General features: G+C 39.9%; 1 protein-coding gene across 2 annotated transcripts in view; it reads left to right on the top strand.

Annotated features, from left to right (window-relative positions):
• The window catches only part of kiaa1549la (KIAA1549-like a), a 104,530-nt gene that overhangs the window by 77,227 nt on the left and 4,961 nt on the right, over positions 1-22,342 (top strand). For both annotated transcript variants that reach the window (XM_086163002.1, XM_086163003.1), the window contains 6 exons: positions 5,622-5,746; positions 6,405-6,625; positions 9,064-9,196; positions 16,829-17,070; positions 17,330-17,498; positions 18,880-18,977. In XM_086163002.1, coding sequence (XP_086019128.1) covers positions 5,622-5,746; positions 6,405-6,625; positions 9,064-9,196; positions 16,829-17,070; positions 17,330-17,498; positions 18,880-18,977 — 988 coding nt within the window. The remainder of the gene's footprint in view (positions 1-5,621; positions 5,747-6,404; positions 6,626-9,063; positions 9,197-16,828; positions 17,071-17,329; positions 17,499-18,879; positions 18,978-22,342) is intronic.

A 22,342-nucleotide genomic window follows, 5' to 3' on the forward strand; every position in this document is an offset into this window, starting at 1 on the left:
CAGGTGTTTGTGTTTGTTTCCTCAGACTATTGCTGTTGTCTTCAGCCGGTTTAGCACGCTGCAGGATACAAAGCTGTGTGTGCTGAACGGAGATAAAAGCAGTTGTCAGTTGGTCCTTTAGCACTGCAGCACTTTTGAGCGAAATCAGTGAAGAGAAATGGGAAGAACGTGCAAAGAGTTGACAGCATTTTGTTGTATCAAGCGCTACTGAATTCCCAACACCCTTCGCCCTGTGGTTTTGCTCACTGAAACCATCAGTTCTTGTTTAACCTATGACACTTACAAGGACCCTTAAAAAGACAGCAAACATTTGACAATGTGTAGCTGTTGGTGTCCAGGGTGAGGTTATTTACTCAAAATGGTTATTTACTTGAGTAGAAAAGAAATACTTAGCACCATATCAACAACAAAATTGTTGCTTAGTGAGAAAGACCACACGGTGGTTTCCTTTTTAATCCACTGAATGAAGTTATTGAAAAGTTAATAGTAAAGTTGATAAACTTCTCCAAAGAAAACAAGAAACACAAAAATAAAACAGAAATACCACATGAAAGAAAAGCAGATGAAGTACAAGCTCTTCAAGAGAGGCATAGCTCCGCCAGTATGTCAAAATATATGCGAGTCTTTGTTTTGCTCCTGATGCGCTTTTGTTAAATTATGTTTCCTGCTGTAGCTATAATTCAGATCTGTGAGCTGCAGTGTAACATGACAAGCACTAACACACGGTCTATTTAAAACGTGAACAAATACCGTGCTATTTGCAGTCTTTCTGCACAATCACAGCAAACGGAACGGAACAAGATCGGCAAGATGATCGCTTTATGCAAGGGTTAGTATGAGTCTTTGCTGCAAGACATACATTTTTAATAAATTGTTTTATCAAAAATGAGTCAGCGCTAGAATCTCATTTACTTAAATTGGAACCGCCCTCTTTACACGGTTGTTTCACAGGAGGAAAGGGTCCTAATTCCATTTTTTTTTCCGAGAACTTTGAACACAAACATGCCGATAAACATAATTTGCCTGACGAGACAGCTAAATTAATATTTTAAGCATCATTAGTTAAGGGAACCACACTGATACTGAAGAATAATCATGATCAATGGTGGCAGTCAATGTACAACATCTTTAATTTTTTTTCCAATGCAGATGTTTATCCTTCTTGGTTGCACAATTGTGTGCATAACTGTGACTCTGATTGCTGATAACACTCAAGCTCTGCGTCTGTTCTGTGATGTAATAGAGCGCTGTGATTGACAATCTTTTCATTTTTGCATGAGCAAACTAGAGCACACAGTGATTTGTGTGATTTATGGTGTTTATGCAAGCCAATGAATGAGTGCTTGGATGGCAAGAGGAGCGCATGAGTAATTTTCTTTTCTCACTATTGTTCAGAGAGATGGACAGGATGTCTGAGAGAATAAGGGAAAAAATACAAACGCAGCGTAGTGCTATTAAGAGGGATGGATCAGTAACTAAAAAAAGCAAAACTAATAACCAAGTTACTCAGGTGGGCATCTGTTGAAAAATTAAAAGCCCTGAATTTTAATACATCTATAGCCTTTTAATTAACAAAACACAGATTTACTATTATTACACTTTTCTGAATGGGATTTCACTTGACACCATTTAATTGCCCAAAAGATAAAAGTTATACCAAAACAACATATTAACATAAAAATACTGCAAATCCATGTGGAAATGTTGCACTTGTTGGGAAATTTTACCATTGCCATACAAAGATGTTTGGAATTCATTTTGAATGCATAAATGTACGGATCCATAGTTTGTAAATGCACACCTTGTGCTGAAAATCAATTGGAAAATCCTGCAGATGTATGTTGTGTTCAAATTCAACATGCATCCCATGTGCAAAGTACTTTTTTCTTTTACTTGTTTTTAGCACATTTCTCTATTGCCCACACAAAAGTGCATCTTCATCCTCTTGGAGCAATACTAATTTTATGGCTGTTCCTGAGCGTTATTTACAATACTTTCTCAAAGAGGACGGCATGGTGGTGCAGTGATTAGCGCTTCGGCCTGACTCACTTCGGCCTTCTGGACCTTTCTGTGTGGACTTTGCATGTTTTCCTCGTGTCTGTGTGGGCTTCTTCCTGGTTCTCAGGTTTCCTCCCACTGTCCAAAAACATGCAGCAGGTCAATTGAAAAAAATTTTAGAAAATTGCTCCAAATGAGTGAATGAATGGTTGTTTACCTATGTATGTGGCCCTGTTATTGACTGGCCACAAGTCCAGGGTGTCCCGTGCCCGATGACAGCTGCGATAGACTCCAGCATCCCCCGAGACCCTGAGTGCAGTATAAGTGGCAGAAGACTTTCTAATGGATTAGACTTTCTAATGGATCATACAGTCTCTGAAAGTAGCTGTGAGTTATAAGCCACCTGTATTTGCAGGATTACTAAGTAACTTGAGACATGCAGACACATGAAGACAGGACAGCTAAATTTGAGCAAATGAGCAATTTTGTAATAGATAGACCAACAGAATACATGTGATGCACTGGATCCTATTCACCACCTCTGTACATCTTCAGCAGCAGCTTTTGACACCAAATTACAGAAACACCCATGCACTCCTATCTATACATGCCACGTTTGCCTAAAACACTATTTAAAGGTTTATGGTTGTAGGAACATCTGTTTTATGGTTTTCATCCAATTCTCAGCCACATGTTGCGAAAGAAAATCGAAAAAAAAAATTGTCATTATTACATCAATAGCAAAACGATCTATCCAAATATCAAAACTGCTTGAGTTTCTTGAATTAGAACATTTTTCTTTTCTCATCCCCTTGAAAATGAAGGCCACAGCTGCTCAGTGAGTTTTAAGAGGAAGGTACAATGGGAGCCAACTGTGAAATATGGCTTTGTGACAATAAGTACTTTGCAATTGAAGTTAGAGAGGAGTGACCATTAAATGACGGCCCGTCAAGTCGTTTATAAAATCAATCGTTGATCTGTCAGCCTTGGCATCCTGGATGGCTGTATAGAAGCACCGCAGTTCTTTAAACCAACACATTTCATCAGCAGGCCAACAAGCTCAGTACAGCAATGACATGTCTAGAATCATCAAGTCATCCCTGCAATGTTAACCAACTTCCTGTGGTAGGTTGCTAATATTTGCCAATTAGTATGAAATAGAAAGTGCACAAAAGGCTGGTAGGGTTCTCACTTGTTTTGCATGAATTATAAATCTATAAATTGCAGAGGGTACTAAACAATGGGAGGCTGCAAGTGGCTGAAAGGCAATATCATCATTGTGAATACTTGTGCCAAACTGTAAAACAAATTTTGAATATATTAATTACAAAGTGTTCCTACAAAAACTTTTCTTATTCTAATGTTTTTTTTTTAATTTGAAATTTCATATGTTTATTTTGGCCAATGCAATTTGTCACATTTAGAGAAGTCAGGCAATGCAGGATATCTCACCAGGGTTCTTTTGGCGTTTTGGGTACAGTAATAAACTATTTATTAAGGTTAAGTTATGACAGAATATAGTACGGTACCTATTTATCTCCCCGCTCTCCACACACATTGACATCAGGGGAAATGGAAATAGAAGAGGTTTTCCAACCTTTTCTTTTTTTGTCAGATTTCAGAGATCAGATGTACACAGTATCTGCTGAATCATTTGTGTCGCTATTTTTACTGATATCATTACAAGCCTGCATTCAGCTGCAATGCATTGTCGCCTTGTCATTACATAATTAACCGGGAGCAGTTTGTACTTATCTGTCAGTGCTTTCAGAAAAACAACACCAATCTGCTCTGATTGAACTAGAAGAGCTGATGACACTTAACAAGCATCACCCTTTGCTCAGGGAGCATGTCATCCACATGTTTTGTCATCGTCTCACGTCCGGTTCACTTCGTCTGCTGTTTATGGCGCCACCTGTCATGACCTTGTCTGTCGCACCTCGATATGCGGCACAGGGTGAGCAACAAATACAGAGAGCTGAACAGCAGCCAGGATGAATGGTGGCAGCGTGGGTTTGGAGTTGACTTAATGGCAGACTGTTTTAGCCCGACAATGAAGCTGTCTGCCATATGATGTCAATCAGGCAGTGAGTCACGGTGGAGCCAGTGCAACACAACACTGTCCATCTGCTGCTCACTGCAGTATCATACACAGAAATAACAAGTACACAAAAGTCCATATTCACAGTATCTGCTATTGCTTGGTTGACAGGTGCAAATAATCAGTTTGGTTCACATGAGAATGTAGCCGAGTGACTTTCACCATATCACCATCAAAAAAAAAAAAAAAATCATCCTTGCTAACGACAGAGATGTTTCTCTTAGGCATGATTTTAATAATGTAAAGACTCTATAGGGCTTTTTTTTTTAAAGACGGTATTTTACTATTTAATGCGAAAAAAAAGCCAAAGTGTAAATAGTGAAAAATGAATAGTGGCCACCTCGGTTTCAGGGTGGTGGTACACGGACGCCAGCTCCCTGATTAAGTTTAGAGATTGACAAGAACAAATGGGAGTTGTAACTAATTCTTGTATAGCCAGTTCTTATACAAAAAGGGGAAAAAAAGACTAAGATGTGAGACTTATAATGACCTATAATGTTTTAATCAAGTTTAAAATGAAGTTTAAAACATTTAATGAAAATAAGGGGATATGCATATGAGTAAATAGAATATCTCATGAAGTTCACATCTGTCAGATGGGAGGAAAGATGTGAACACAAATGTTGAGTGATAAAATGGTGAAAAGCCAGAGAAGCAGGAATATGCAAAAAGTGGTATTTATTGATTAAATGAAACAAACAATGTAAAGTGACCACTGGAGAGAACTAAACTGAATAAATTACTGGACAAAGCAGAGTAACACTAAAAGATCCACTGACAAACAGTTCAAGAAGAAAAGGCAAGAGAAAACTTAAATACATACTTAGCTGACGACATAACAATGAGCCAAGATCCAAACATTAGGGAAAGAAGACGGCTGGACAGACAGGCAGCATCGGTAGTGCTAAATCAGTGATTATTTCAGAGCACAAAAGGATTACCGAGATAGGAGGTAAAACAAAAGTAGTACACAGAGAAAATAAAGAGAAAATAAACAGGAACAGAAAAAGAACAACAAGCAAACCTGAAGGAATTCATACAACAAAAAAATAGTGCAGTTCTGTAAACTTGGGCTTAAAATGTACAGACTCAGAAACAGGGGCTGTTAATTTTTCAGGAATATGTTGTCAGTGAGTAGTTGCTTAAAAACCCGTTCCAGATCTGAGAGTGTGTGCATTCTCTGTCCAGGTGTAGAGGCAACGTCATACTTCTGATTTTGATGCTAAGTCAAGCCAACCCCTCTTTTGCCAGCGTCCTCGATTGAACAGACAGCTGTCTAAGAGGAGCCGGCATGTACACAAGACTCATCATCCCTTTTAAAGTTGAACCTTAAATGCACTCAAACGGAGGTCATTGCACTCATTTTGGGTCTCATAATTTCTTACACGTCATATTGACCGAGTGTATGAATTATAGAACACCCGGGCAAGCATTGATCTTCCTGAGAGTGCAATTTTCCTTTTGGCGGGGATCATCGCTGCCTGACTGTTGCTTGTCCGATATGTCCTCACCTTCTCCCTAGACCCGTACGACGACCACACCGGCTCTTTGCGTCTCATCACGATCAAACCCATGACAGCCCAGCCCACCTACTCCTACCCCTCATCTTCCTCCCACAGCCAGGATTCCGTGATAATCAACGGGGAGGTGAGTCTGCACGCAAACCGCTGTGTAAATAAGCACAACTGACCCCCTCCCCCCCTGCAGTTGTGACTCTGCAAGACAGGGCAAAACCTCCAACAGTCCGAGTCACGCATGAACACCACGGCGCCATTTGAAAATCATAGCCTTGATAGAAATTCTGTTTAATTTTAATTTCAAGCGTTGGAGGAATTTGCCACCGGTCCCTTCCTTCTCAGTTGCATCATCCAAAATCTCCTGGGAAATGTCACTGAATTAAGCTTTTACAAACTATATTAACTCTATGCCTCCTCTTTAATCTCTCATCCGTCTTGCCGCTTTCCTCCTACCCAGGCTGTCGTCATCTCTAATCCTCCCATTTCCACTCCTACCTCTTTACATTCCTCCACGGCCAAGACATCATACACAGCCTGATGATTAATTATCTCTCCATCAATTAACATAAGACCATTAAATACCCTTGGGGGATCTGCAATTTTCCAGTTCGTCTGCAATTGATTGGTGAACATTGGCATAAAATATCATGTGTAGGGCATGACATGTGGCTCAGGGGAATTATCACATTGGCCTCTGTAAGTATTAAAGTGAAGAGAAAACTTTGAAAAGTGAATCATAACATCTAAATGAAGGACTTTGATTTTTTTTTTTTTTTATTTTTTTTTAGGTAAATCACACAGGCCTAAAGCAGAAGTCTGACATTGAGCACTACAGGAACAAACTGCGCCAGAAAGCCCGGAAGAAAGGCTACGGAGAGTTTTCTCTATCGGAGACGAGCAGCCACGGGTACAATCACCGTGTCCCTCGGCACGGTCGCTATGACAATGGGGTTAAGGAGCCAATGACTGCCGAGGAGAAGAGGGCTTCCTTCGCTGGCTGTCATAAGAGGTAAGAAGTAGCGCGAAGGGTCGAGGATGATCAAACACTGGAAGATAGTTTAACCCAGACCCGGGCATTTTACGGCCCGCGGGCGACATCAGACCCGTTCTGCTTTTTTATCCAGCCCGCCAAACTATTTTCTTTGAATATTTTAATAAGTATTTTCAATCAATATTGAATTTAGAAACGCCTAATTTTTTTCTTTTGTTTAATTTTGTATGGATGATTACATACAAAATGATGTCGGTACATTTCTATGATATTAATGATTTTAAAGTCGAAATTAAAAAAAAAAAAAAAATGAAATTGAAATTTTCATTTCAACCTCCTTACCTTGGACCAGTTGTCCTTAAATATGAAGATTTTTTGATTTATGCTAAAACATGGTGAATTTCATCACATATTTTCAGCTTCATGTTCAGGAGCTGTATTTAACATTTTCACCTTGATTTGTGTATGTATATATTTTTCACCACTTTTATTGTTTTTATTTTGTTTCTTTTAAATCTGTGTTTTTTTGTATATATGTGTACAGTGTCCTTGTGTGTGGAGTAAGGCATCTTAATTAAAATGTATCATAATTTTGTTCCTACTGATCACACATATTCTGTGATACATTGAAAACTGTATGAGAAAAAACAGCGGTGGAGATTACTGTAAGGCCAACTGAAAACATGTTGTCATCCAATAAGTCTCTTTTGTTCTTCGCCATACTTAAAATGCGGATCAAATGAATCCAGGCTGTTCTATTTCAGTTTTGGCTACTGCGCAAATGTGTCACAAAGTCAAACATGTTTACAGAATTATATATCCTACAGCCAGTGGTGGCAAAGTGTTGCAGTGATAAGCACTCCTGCCTCACAGCGGGAGGTTTCCTGGTTTTATTCCAATGGGCAGCTCCAGCCTTTCTTCCCTTGTCCCTCAGGGTTTCCTCCTTTCTACCACCACTGCCCAAAAACATCCTATAGTTTCATTGTCCCCAGGTAAAGCTTTTGAAGGTTTATGTAAAATTGCCTTCCTCAATCAGAATTCACAATGTAAATGCTTTGGATGCGTGGAATAGAATTAAATTCAAACTATTTCTGACTTGCCCACACTCTAAAATAGTTACCTAAAAAGCCACTTCTCAGTGACCTAAAACATTTTTTTTAACATTTTTGAGGAAAATATTCTTTTTCTGCCACATGGTTAACATCTTCTGGAGCTTCACAACTTGAAGTAAGAATAAGGATTCGTTTTGGGTTTATAAAGTCAGAAGTGCCCACAGTTTGAATACTTTTATATTTGCCGTTTACTTAAAGCAAATATGTTCTCGTACTCTTTGGATAGAGGACAATAGTTGGAAATCACAATGCTTTGCTGCGGTTAGAATGAAAATGAATCTCTAATAGATTCAATCACTTTGTGCAAAAGATCATCTGTGATGATTTGTTTGTGCACTTGTCAAATTCCATGCTGCATAATTGTATTTTCCAGTTTTATTCTTGCAACTGTGACAGGCTTACAGTCTCAGCACGTCTTATGATTGTTTTTTGCTTAAAAGTCCAATGCCAGTAGAAAATATACACATTTATAGAAATGGCGAGGATAATTGTTTTGAGGCAGGGAAATGTAATGGATTTGCAGCAAAACAGTTTTTGGTACATGTCTGTTTTGTGTAATTTGTCACAAATATTAACATATTTATTTCTAAAAAATTCCACACGTTTATTCCTTTCTCAAACTGCTAGAAAAATATATAATGGTTTTCGTCAAACCTTCTAACCGCTGCCTAGTTCTTAAATACTAAAATAATTAATGTCTCTGTGGTACAAAATGGTACTAACAAAAACTTTTACTTTGGTTTAAATTTGGCCTTTTTTTTTCCTCATGGGAAAATTTCAGCGCTGTTGTTTTCACTACGTGTAGACAGAGAGACAAACACGTATACACAAATTCATATTTTCTCCCATTAAGAGGCTGGGGCAATAACTTAAAAAGCAAATGAGAGAAAGCTGTATTTATGCTCAAATTGTAATGGGATCACATATTGTGAAATAAAAGTCATAAAGGGCTGGCCATATGCCATACAAGTGAATGCAGCCAGAGTTAATATGTCAAATATGCCCAAAGGACAAAAAGGATATTTTGGGTAGCTCAGTGATTCACCCCTCACATTTTGGCTCCGGGATGCTACAAATACCGTCGAATCATAGCTGCAAAAAACATCATAATCAGTGTTGTGCTGATCATGTCGAACCTTTCACGTGCCTGCTGCTCAGAAGTTGTCCTCTTTTTAGGTTCTCCAGCTCAGGTTGAAAGTAGAAAATCATGTGAAATGCTATAACATGTTTCACTGCAAGTGAAATGGACCTGATAAAACTATACAGCCAGTCTTATACCCAAACATTGTCCCGTTAGCGTTCAGCTCAGCTGAACAATGGCTTTTCCTTACTTCTGCCCGCCAGATACTCCCACCCACGGGAGCCCACCTACTGGAGCAGACAGTCCCTAAGCAGCCCCAGCCCGGTGGAGACGGAGATGGATCTGCTGGTGCTCAGAGAACGATCCAGGAGGGGAATACGCAACAATGGCTACGATGTGAGTGCTGGTTACAATTCCCCGTAAACCCCGAATCAGAATTCCTACATTGGGCCAGGTTTGCCAAAAGAATATATGAAATGCAGGTGGCGTTAAGCTATCATAACATTTAATGGGTTTGAAAAATCTTTTCGGGGCTCTGGGGTTGAGGCTGTGAGTGACTTACTTTGGCAGAAATTCAGAAAATCACCCGACAGCAAAACCGTGTAATACTTTGAAACCTTACGATGTCAGGTTCTGTAATGTAGCTTCTCAGGTCCAACCTTCGACCAGGTGAGTCAGACATTGTAATGATGAAACATTGCTTCTTCCAAATAGGTCAAGTGATAATGGTAGCAAAGTTGTCCATCTAATGGAATAATCCACTGAGAGCATTTATAACTTTTATCATTTCTTCCCCCTTGCTTTGAGGCCCGGCCTCAGGGATTATCAACTTACCTCTCGATGAGCTTGAAATCGCTGCATAGAACAGAAAAAAAAAAGAGAAAGTCTGGCTGGAAAAGAGGGAAATTGCAAAGATTAGAAGATGGAGAAAAGAAGAAAAAGAGATAAAGTGGGGACAGATAGAGGGAAATGTCTTCTCTGCTGCACCACAGTGGCAGTGGCTGTGCCATCTTGCTGAATGTCAATGACTGAATATGATTATCGCCTTTTTTACAGATGCAGGTGGGAGGCTTGATAGTGGATAATTGTCTCAGATGTGCATTTCCGTTTAGAGGAGAGTTTAATTGCATATAAGTCTAGTTTGTGAGATAATAATTATCATAAAAATATGATGATAATGATCATTATAGCCAAAATGATGACAATAAAGCCTCAAAAGTAACAACAAAAACAACAATTACAGTGATGAGGCAGAAATGAGAATAACAATCATAACAGCTAACCAGGATTGCAATGATTAAAAATGGTCTATATAGCGCTCTCACAAGTTTAACAGCACTTCAGATATAATGTTTGAAATTATACAATCATCTTAAAGAGGCAAAAACGGGGGGGTTTAACAGAAATAAGATGTTAACCGTCTGGTGTAAAGGTCAGCTATGAAGAATGAGATCCCTCACATGCAGTTTTATCCGTGTATCTTCTCTTGCTAAGACGAACAGACTCACGGGAAGAAATGAGCAAGTTATGCAATACGATGATTCAGAGAGGATATTATTAATGTAAGTCATATTTTACCCTACAGTACAAAAATAGGCCAGGAACAGCAAGTCCCACTGTCTGACACACACACAGACACACACACCATCTGCACTTCACCCGGCAGAGGCTGAAAGAGGGGGTCAAACAAGTTGGTTTACGAGTTCAGGGATGAATTCAGTGAGATTGTTACATCACTGGGTCCTTTAGCATCCCACGCCCCATTTTATAGACTGGAAAACTGATGCACATCTGTAAAATAGAGACTTGAGATGTAAACAAACTGTATCTTAAGGCCACACTGTATTTTATAAATCCCATGCAAACATTGTTTATCTCCTAGATATCTACGCGGGTGGCGTGGCGCAGGAGGTAGAGCGATCGTCTTTGGGTGTGTGTTGAAGTGTTATTGAGCAAGACACTGAATCCCTAACTGCTCTCAGGGTGGCGCTTAATTGATCGGTTAATTGCAGAGGACAAATTTCCCCATGAGGGATAAATAAAGTATAGATGATTATTATTGAAATTAGATGTTAACCTCCGATATAATATTCCATGACCTGACATCATATATATTTATGTGCTGTTGTCACTAAACAATGCAGCCTTAGGGTGGCACGGGCCAGTGTCTCCCAAACCTTGATGAATGCAAAGGGTTGGATCAGGAAGAGCATCCAGCGTACAACTTTTGCCAAAACCAAACACGCGCATCAAACCTAATAATCTCATACCGGATCAGTCGGAGCCCAGGTTAACGACGACCGCCATTGATGCAGATGACATCTTGGGTACCAGTGGAAATTGGGCTACTGTGGGTCGATGAAGGAGAGGAGGAAGGCATTTTCGGAAGCAGAGAGAGAAGAGGAAAGGCTAGAGTCTGGGACTGAGTTTAGGGACTTTGAATATCAGGACGATGACAGGAAAAGGTAGCCAGTCGACATGATGTAGAGGAGGAGACCAGGTGGAAAGGTAGTAAGGCTAGAAGCTTAGGAGCAGGCTTTAAGTTGTACTGTCATAGTACTGACAAGAAGAGAAATGAAGTAGGAGTTATCGTGGAGGACTTAGGAATGTTCTGGATGTGAAAAGAATGTCAGATAGACTTGAGTCTGAAACTGGAAATCGGAGGTGTGATGCTCAGTGTTGTTAGTGGCTATGCCCTGCAGGTGGGATGTGAGTTAGAGGAATGTTCTGGAATGAGTTAGATGAAGTGATGCAGAATATCCCCAGAGATGAGAGTGGTAATTGGTGCAGACTTCAATGGGCATGTTGGTGCAGGTAATAGAGGGGATAAAGATGTGATCAGCAGATTTAGTATACAGGATAGGAACGACGCAGAGGGACAGATGGTGGTAGACTTTGCAAAAAGGATGGAAATGGCTGTAGTGAACACTTTTTTCCAGAAAAGACAAGAACATAGGGTGACTTATAAGAGCATAGGTAATAGCGCGCAGGTAGACCACATTTTGTATAGATGAGGTAACCTGAAAGAGATCAGTGACTGCAAAGTAGATGTAGGTGAGAGTGTAGCCAGACAGCATAGGATGGTGGTTTTCAGGATGACTCTGGTGACAAGGAAGATCAAGAGGACGAATGCAGTGCAGAGGACAAAGTGGTGGAAGTTGAAAAGGGAGGAGTGTTGTATGGTTTTTAGGGAGGAGTTGAGAAAGGCTGTGGATGGTCGGCAAGAGCTTCCTGATGGCTGGAGAACTACAGCTAATGCTATCAGGGAGACGGATAGGAGAGTACTTTGTGTATCATCTGGAAGGAAAGTGGACAAGGAGACTTGGTGGTGGAATGAGGAACTGCAGGACTATATACAGAGAAAGTGGTTAGTAAAGAAGAAGTGGGACACTGAGGGGACTGAAGAGACCAGCCAGGAGTACAGGGACATACACCGTAAGGTAAAGGTAGAGGTAGCAAAGGCAAAACAAAGGGCGTACGATGACTTGTATGCTCTTGGACAGTAAGGAGGGAGATGATTATCTACATAGGTTGGCGAAATAGAGAGATAGAGATGGAAAGGATGTACAGCAGGTCTAGGTGATGAATGATAGAGTAGGAAAAGTATTGACAGATGCTAGAAGAGTGATTGGAAGATGGAACGAGTACTTCGAAGAGCCAGAATGAAAAGAAAGGTGTACAAGACAGTGGTGAGAACCGCAATGCTGTATGGCCTTGAAACAGTGACAAAGATGAAAAGACAGGAGACCGAGCCCGAGGTCGCAGAAATGACGATGCGCACGTTCTCTTTGGGAGTGCCGAGGATCAGGAATGAGTCTATCAGAGGAACAGCGCGTTAGATGTTTTGGAGAGAAGGTCAGAGAAGCCAGACTGAGATGGTTCGGTCATGTACAGAGGAGGGATAGCGAACATATTGGAAGATGGATCGTGGAATTTGAGCTGCCAGGCAGGAGGTTTAGAAGAAGACCAAAGAGAAGATTTATAGACGTAGTGAGAGAGGATAGGAAGGTAGTTCGTGTGAGAGAGGAGGATACAGAGAATAGGGTTAGATGGAGAAGATTGATTTGCTGTGGCAACCCCTGAAGGGAAATGCCGAAAGGAGAAGTGCTGTTGTCACTAAACATCACTAACCATTAGTTTCTAGCTTCTGCGAAATAGGGAGCCAGAAAAAACAAACCCAACAAACCATTATGATGCCACTCTTGACATTATTCTTCTTGGTTCCAGCAGCTGTGGTTTATGGAGAGCGTTTTAGCACAGAGAATTCCACAACTCGTGGAGTAAATCTCTTTTGCAAACCAGAAAGTACCAGATGACTCCAAGCGATGCCTGTAGTGTTTTGGAGGAAATGAAAGACATTTCTTCTGTCCCATTCCTCTACTGCTTCTTCATCTCCCTTTTCTCAAAAGGGGACAGGCTTCTCAAATTCTGCTTCTCACACATACCAGGCTGATAACAGAATGATTTAACTGTAGGCAACAGAAAAAATACTGTTTAATTCTAGGGTGAATTTTCCTTTTAACATTGAGGCAGAATTGGTCGCCATGATTTCCTCAGGCAGGTCATTCAAAAATCCTGACTGCAAAGACTCTTCCTGCTTTGTGTGTTAATCTGTACCTTGGAGCTATGAGGAACGGTGTGATTGAGGTTCTTACAGAAGGTGGAATAGATGAATTAAAATGCTCACGGTAAGTCTGTTTGTCTGTCTATTGATCCATCCTGCCATCTATCGATCTATCTTGGGAAGTAGGTGAAGTTGGTAAATAGATGCCTGTCCAATGTGAGGGTTGATGGTTTGACCCCCCCATCTGCATGTTGAAGTGTCTTTGAGCAATACGTCTGTGTGTGTGTGTGTGTGTGTGTGTGTGTGTGTGTGTGTGTGTGTGTGTGTGTGTGTGTGTGTGCGTGTGCGTGAATTCATGAACGTACTTCAGTGTCAAGTGCTCTGAAACATCAAGATGTCCATGTACTATCTATCTAAACTTTAATTTATTATCATTTCAATGTAATTTGATACTTCTAGATCACTGAAATTGCTCATTTGTTTCTGAAAATGTTTGTCACATGAACTGAACACGTCACAGCCCCCAAACTAAAAGCTTACACTGTCATTGATGACATTGTTATACGAGATCATCTTAGTAAACACACGTGCAACGTGAATGACAGGAGGAGCCGTGAGGTCATCTTATGTCATAGTGGACCTTATTTGAGTTTAGATTTAGCAAATTATACCTTCCTTAATTAGATCTTCTTTGAGTTGTCCTGAAAAAAATATGAGGCTGATGGTATTGAATGCTGTGTTAAGGTTGCTGAGGACGAAAATTGATTTATGACCATCTGACATCGATGAGTAAGTAAAGACCTTGGGGAGACAGCGGTCTAGAATACTTTATTAGCCTTCTTAAAAGTGTTCAAGTATAGCTGATGAGATGAAACAAATCTCTCAAAGTTTAGGGTTTATTTTCATCAGTGTTATCGGTCATGAGAGATTGTACTGTGAATCGAGCCAGCGTGGGGTTCGGATTCTGTAACTGGAGAATCAGGGGAGAAACGCAATTTCTAATAATAGAGCTTTTAAGAAGAGACGGTGAAGTATTAGTTGGATTTCTCAGGAGTGGCCTGTAATTTTCTGGCCCGGGAGGAAGGTGGTTTACTCTGCTCACAGTAATGAGCAACATTCTTGGGTTTGGACTTATTGATTTTTAGTTCTGTGGCAAAGCACGCGGAGACAGAATGTTTAACTCGTGGACTGAAATCAGAGCTGATGTCACCGCTTTTTGGGCTTTCATTTTGTGTTAAAATATGCAAGATGTAAATACCTATGAAAGTTGTCTCGCTTTCTTCTATACAGGTAAATTCTATTACATTTACCATGCTTTCCATTATGTTTTTGCTCAGTTTTGTCACATTTTGTCTCTGAAAATCAATAAAGCAATGGCGCAGCTATCTCCCAAACATCCAGACTAGTTTAGATTAAAAACCGATATTATTATTACCTGGATAAACCCTGAAAACAATTTCAAAAACAGGAAATTACTCAAATCAATGCAGGGACAACTTTCTTTACAGTCTGTTTGAACTTAATCTACAGCTGAAGAAGTGCTGGTCCCGTGTAATCCGTTTCAGAAGTGAAAACCATCCAGAAATATGTTAAGGCGAGGCCATGTGTTAGTCTAAGGCGGCTTTCACAGCTGCTCTGCTCGATGCAGATGAAGCTTAAAGGCCACGGGTCAGGACAGGACAATCTAGTCAGGGAAGCGCCGCAAAATGTTTTCAATGAATATCAAACAGCCTGGTTGCAACACCAGGCCAACCGGTAAATATAGAAGCAAAGGAGATTTCAGTTCTTAATCTATTTGTTGGAGTGTTGGGAATACATGGGAACACAGCATTAAACAGCAGGTATTTGTGTTCAGGGTTACAGTAATCCCCACATTCAACAGTACAAATAGCTATGGTTCATAGTGACACCGATATGGACCATTTTGTATATATGATATCCATTGCATTTTGTATATGTGTTTATTCCTATGCTAATACTGGTATGTTTACTTTAGGTTATGCTACCGCTTATATGTATATTTACCCGGGGGCTATGACAAGCTAATTTCGATCTGTTCGTCTGTCTGTCTTCATATTTGTGTAAATGAAAAAATGCAATGTGACTGTTTATTGATTCCTTTTGGGATCATGGTTAAATATAGGGATTCGACCATGACATGACTGGCAGACAATTTAAATGAAGAACATGAGTCACCAAAGCTCTTTGCACATATTTGTTTTGCCAAATATAAATGGACTGAGTCAAGATCAGTGGTATTGTGTATGGTTTATATGTTTGATCTCAAATGCGTCGCTGTAATCTTATTTCCAAATGTTATTTTGGTGATAACCAAGGAAGAATATTTTACTGAGTCTATCTGAATTTTGGCAAGGCGCGATTTTAATGTGAGTGATCCAGATGTTAGACAGAGGAAAGATTTTCATATTTTCAGTTTCATGTTATCGCCTTTAATTGTGACAACTATTTCAGCAGAAAGCAATAGATCATACTCTGCATAGATTCGCATTCGCCTCAACTTTATTTTGTGACGTTTTATCGTTGAATATGGTCGACCCAGCTCTCATAAATGACTGGCAACATTTTACCTATTGCAGACTCTCAAGTCGCGAGATGTTAAATGTTTTTGCCTTTAAAATGACAGAAAAACAAGACATTGTAACACCATGGTGACATTTCTACTTTTTTTTTATTCCTCATCATTTATGATGAGAAAATAAGCCTCCTCCTTATTTGCAGGTACAAGGAGGCTCACTTGCAGGTACAAGGAGACCCTCCAGCCCTCAAAGTCTCACAGGATCAATGTGATACATTTGCTTCCTTTTTTGGCCCTGCAATCGATTTCCAGAGAGGGAATAATGGAGGGAGATGAAAACTTAAGATGTGTGCAGGATGAAAAGACACAACCTTCCTTTATTGGTACAAGAAACTGACAGAATCTGAGTTATGAGATGCAGTGCTCTGTAAATTTACATTTTGTGTCTGCATGTCTTTTGGGAAAATCAGGTGGAAAAATACATTTATTTATGGAAACCAACTTAATGAGTAGCTGTATGTCTACTGCACATGAGCTGTTCTCCACAAAACTATGAAAATCAATAAAAAAATATATATGTGCTGTAGACTCACATACTTAGATAACATTGTTTCTGAACTTCTCAATGCATTCATCTCCTCCCCACATCCTGTCTCTGCAGGGCATATTTGATGTGAATTGCTTTTAACTAATAACGTGGTGAAATAGTTTACTTGTTAGAGGTTTGGTGTTGTTTTTCAGTTTTCAACTTGATGACCTGCGATTGTGTCATGACGTGCTAGGCGCACTATTCTTCTTGCTTAATGAGTGGGCTGCCTAGCGCGCATCATTCCTGCTGACTGACACTGTATATGTGTGCATGTTTGTGTGTGTGTGTGTGTGTGTGTGTGTGTTTGCGCGCGCGTTCGTGTTTGCGTTTGCTCCACAGGGTGAACCGGAGCCGTTTGAGGAGACCAATGTGGACCGTCTGATGAGCTCCCTGGGTTACGGAGGTGGATCCACTGGCACCGGTAACAGCAGCTTGGGGGTGAAAGCTCACCGTGGCTCCGACTCCTCCACACTAAGCTCGCAGCCATCCATTGACGAGGTCCGCACGCAGATGCATATGTTGCTTGGCAACGCCTTCAGCCTGGCACCTCCGGACCATGACCCACCTTCCCCACCAAACAAGTAAATTCATATCCTTTTGAGTATTCTTTTTTTTTTTTTTTTTTTAACTTTTATGCAGATCTATAAAACTTGCAGTACTTTCTCTAAAAATAGCAGAAGCACTTTGACGGTAGGTTTGAGATGAAAATGAATTCAACCCTCTCCCAGCTGTTTGCCAGAGAAGTAAATAATCCAAGAAATCTACCCTATTTAGACTCAGTGTGTCATCAACACTTTGTCTCTGGACTTCTTTTTTGTAAACGTCCTCTTCGTGTTCCAGTGGCCATCACCATCACCACCACCACGCCCATAGCGCCTACAACCCGTCCCACACCAGCCACTACAGCGATGGCGTGACCAGCGCCCCGGGGACCATGAACCATCCGTGCGGAGGCCGACAGAGGAGTGCAGGCTATGAAGACATGCACCAGTGTAGTCTGCCCAAACCGGTAGGAATATAAAGGCCTTTTGAGCCTTTATCTGAAATGCATTATTTGTTTTCACACCGCTATTCAGAATCAATAAGACCTGAATTATAAACACTCACACATCAGGAGACAGGACTTGTCAGGTTGCTGGAACACAGGAAAAATCCAATGGTGGGCCATCTTCAAAAGCGCTTTGTTAAAGGTGCTGTCAAATAATTCCAATGGGCACAGTAACTAAGTTATTTTAATAAGCGAGATGATACTGTATTTAAAATCAAATTAACCTTTCCAGCTAAAATGGTAACTTATTCCAGTGCCAATTATTTCAACACAACTTCATCTGTAGAAAAATGCAGACTATTAGCTACAAGTGTTGTTGTATTGTGAGTTCCCTACTGTCGCATGATTGAAGGAATACTCTAGTCTCCAAAGGGGACCAAAAATGGTGTGTTAAAAATAGATTATATAGAGTCATGACTTTCAGTCTTATCCATCCGGACCAAGATACCAAATTCTTATCTTTTAAAGTGGCAGCTCAGACACATTTTGAGCTTTGTTTTAAAAAAAATATGCTGCATATATTATCTTGAGCACCAAAACAACAACAAAAAAACATCTGGACTCTGTATTTTTAATAGCTGTTACCCCTGCAGGAGGAAGCACATGCGCGTTTTCAACGAAGGATTAGCACACCCTGGGTGTGGTAGTCACTATTTCTGGCAGCAGGATTAAGTTGGAATGACTTGAAATAAACACCAGTGGGTGTGTTGATGTTGACCAGTGCTGAAACAATGCATACTGACATTTATAATCCTTTTTCAACATCATCTCTTCAAGTGAAGCCCAATTTAAGTCTCTTAGAGGAGGCTAATGGAAAGACCCTCAGTAAGTTTTCTCCATTGATGTAATTTATGTTGATAAAATGTCAAATGATCAATAATGTGATAATAACTTTAATTCAAAAACACACCAACCTCCTGTGCATACTTTCTTAATCAATTTAATATTAACAAGTTATGTTTTTAATTTCCTGACAACTACATTTTTGTGTACTTGCGTAATCAGATATATTTTTGGTACTCCAGTATCTCATGGGATATTTTCAATTAGAACAGAGAATTATGGAAAAAAAAAACAACTGCAATATTCTGAGGCAAATTAAATGAATGTGTCCATTGAGCGGCTACTTTTATAAAAACTGTTCCATTTTCAACCTGACAAAGGAATGAATCTGCACTTTCAATGCAAAGTGTAAATTGCCAGAATCAGAAAAGTTCATATTTTACACCCTCAGTTTTTGGACTGTCAATTCTTTGCTAAATTTTTCAGGCTCCTTTCATAACTGGCATTTGTTTCCTAAAGCAAGTGGAATAATGTCTCTATATATTTGTGGCATCTGCAGGGTTTCCGGTTCACACAGCTTCCTGATATGGGCATTGGTTCTCCCCCTCCGCTGATCCCCTCGAGGCCTGGACTGCCACCTGGAACCTCACTGAGAAGGTACGGCTCCTCATGCGATGAAAAAAAAAAAAACCCCAAAAGACCAGATTTTTTTTTAAATGTATGCATACATTTTACACCCCTCTCTGATTGTCCTAGAGAATAACAAATTAAGAGCTTGAGGTTATCTCTATCACAGAATTGTAAAAAAAAAAAATCGGAAGCATCATCGAGAAGACAGAGTGGCCGAAAATAAAGGGACTACTAATTTGCATCGTTTGAAAAGATTGCCCTTCTCAGCCTCCATTTCTGTCCGCTTGTCCCTCTGAAAACCCATATGTTAGTCTGCGTCGTTTCAGCTTCTTCATTTAAATGCTGTAGCTGTGAGCACTGTGTTGCTGGGCTCCTCGGCACTGCAGAGGCGGATTGACTCCTCAAACACATCCAGGCACAGAAAAGGCTTGTGCTCCCCATCTGGTGGACAATATGTGAACTCAGGGCTGCAGATACGAGTAGAAAGAAATGCATTTTAGCTTCTAAATCAATCAACTGTCTAATTTTAAAGATCATTTTGATTACCGAAGATATTTCCGCCTCACGTAGATCGCTGTGATTTTAACCAGAAACACAAGTGTGTGATTATTATTCTTGTTCGTAATCAGAAACACATTTCAGTCGTCAGTCAAGCAGGATAATCTGCACTTTCCCATCTGCAACCTTTTTAAATAAAGAGTGGCGTCCTGATGTCTTTTTCGTGATATATGTGCGTGCAGTGTATTGTGGTCTTGGGCTGGCATGGTGTAATGTGTAGTGCGGTGTGCTCTGCTGCAGAGGAGAAATGTCAAAAGCCGTCTCTAATCCTTGGTGTATTAAAATGGGATATTATGGTTAAATAACATGAAAACAATACATTTCTAAAGCTGCCCCTGCTTTAGTTTCGACTTCTCCTTTTTGAAATGAAAATATGTAGATGCTAAATGTTCCTGAGTCTACATAGGAACATCTTTCACAACAAACTGACCCCCGATATTTAACGAAAACGTTTTCCAAATTTTCCTCTGCTGGTTCATCTAAATTCTGCATCTTTGATCATCTCCTAGCATGTTCTCCGCATGTTTCAAGATTATCTTTTTTTGATTTGAAAAACTGAATAATCAGCAAACGACGCATACGAACCAGCATTTGTAAAGAAAAACATAATATATCTGACAGGTCAGAAAAAAATTGGAACTCATGAGGGAAATTTTGGAATAAATTCTATTTCATGAAATGGAAAGAAATTTGTAATTAAAAACATAAGAGTCAGGTTAGTCTGTGAGCCCATCACATTTTTTTGTTTCCCCCGGTCAGGAGTCAGAACTTGTCCTTCATTTGTCTCCCCTCTGTACTTTTACACACACACATGCAAACCCCAATTTCCTGGCTTTAAGTGAAACTTAATTAATTATACAAAGTGATGATTGCATTGATGATCGCCAAACTTCTCAGACAACAAGGGATGGAGCCACGCCAAATGCTATAGAACTCTGATAAACAGGTTTATTATTGTATTAAAAAAACCACAAATTCAATTCCCCCTGCTTTTAGTGGGAAAACATTTTTGAGTCCTTGTTGTAATATTGCATTTCCAGCAAAGAAGAAACGCTCAAACATGAGGAAGGAGGTTTGTCTTTGTCTGTGACAAATGATGAAGTCCTTGTTTTGCATATTAACACAGTTGAACGACAAAACCAATTTGAACTTGGGTGACGAGTCAAAGGTTGATGTTTCATCTGTTGCTCACGGAGCAACTGATGCCTTCTCTGCTGCTTCAACGTCAGCTGAAATCTAAATGGTTTCACTTCACGCTCTGACACTTTGACTGCTCTCATCTATCAGTGGCAAAGTGACACGATTTTCATCTGTTACCTTTCCAATGGCAGTTTGCCTGCTTTCGAGGCTCTTAGCGTCGTCGACATCTTCAACGGGATTCACTATTTAACATCCACTTTATCCTGTCCAACTCTGTTTCTACTGCTTTGATTTAATTTTTGTGGTTCACTTGATGTGACGGAGAAGAGATGACAAAAATGTAAAATAAGACACCACCAAAAATGTAATTAATTTTAGTTGTCATCTAAAAATTGAAATATGTCGAAATATGCACTTCAGTAAAGTGAGTAAATACAAACATTTAGATCTCTGTGAAAATCCAAATATAAAATCTGTATACTCTGTATATGTTCCATATATATTACATGGCCAAAAGTATTCGCTCACCTGCCTTGACTGGCATCCCATTCCTAATCCATATGGTTCAATATGACATCGGCCCACCTTTTGCAGCTATAACTTAAAGATCTGTAGCGATTAACTCTGCAGAAAGTTGGCGACTTTTTCGCACTATGTTGCCCTATTTGGCCTGGCGCTTCATGACTGAGTTGCTGTCATTCCCAAACACTTCCATGTTCTTATAATACAGCTGACTGTGGAAAAATCACTGTCTCAAATTTTTGTAAAAACAGTCTGCATGCCTTGATTTGATTTTGTACACCTATGGCCATGAAAGTGATTGGAACTTTCCGATTCTGATTATTTGATCAGGGATTAGAGAATCAATCAGAAAAAAAACAACTAAAAATTGTAATTTTTGCATAAAAATCAGTAGGACTTTAAGAAACAATTTGGAATTCTACATTTTCCAATCTGATTGGCGATATCTCGATATGAAAGCCACCTAAAGGCCACTAGGAGTACTACACATGTTATTCAATACAATAAATGACGAAAGGAAGGAAGCTTATGTGCAAAAACAAGTCTATTTTATCAAGTTATAATTCAGATTAAATTGTTAGTCCGTATGTTGATTTCTGATAAAAACAATGGAAATGACAAGGATGGACAATCTAACAAGAAAGCGAAACAAGTAGAAGCGGTCAGCTGTGGCTGCGACACCTCAGAGAAAGTATTACACCTACACCCCAACAATAGATAAGCAACCTGTCTGTGAATTCACTCCAAACAAAACGTAGCCAGATAACAATGCCGAGGGTTATTCAATACACACCAACAGGAGCCACATTCCTACACACCGCAGCACACATGAAGGGTGCAAATACCCAGTCTACTTCCCCCTATAAGTTCCCCGGCCACAGCATTTACCAAAATAAATACAGAAATAAGAGGCCAGAGGAGTAAACACAAAAATGAAGTGGAGGTGGTTTCACAATATAGCTGGAGCTACAGGACAGAATAATGACTGCCCGATGGCCTACAGATTAAGACAGACTGAACATCATTAGGTTGAGGGTTTTAAGTGTTGCAACCTCAAAATAATGGTGGGAAAAACAGTGGTTACACAAACTGTCTCAACTTCTGTAGTTTGCCTACCGGTAAGCTTTTCTGTCCAGGTCAGCGCAAGGAAATGGTTAGTAACCTTGGTAATG

Source organism: Fistularia commersonii, chromosome 17, assembly GCF_037954325.1.
Source record: "Fistularia commersonii isolate RoL2024-O1a breed Wild chromosome 17, RoL_Fcom_v1.0, whole genome shotgun sequence".
NCBI classification, from domain to species: domain Eukaryota; kingdom Metazoa; phylum Chordata; class Actinopteri; order Syngnathiformes; family Fistulariidae; genus Fistularia; species Fistularia commersonii.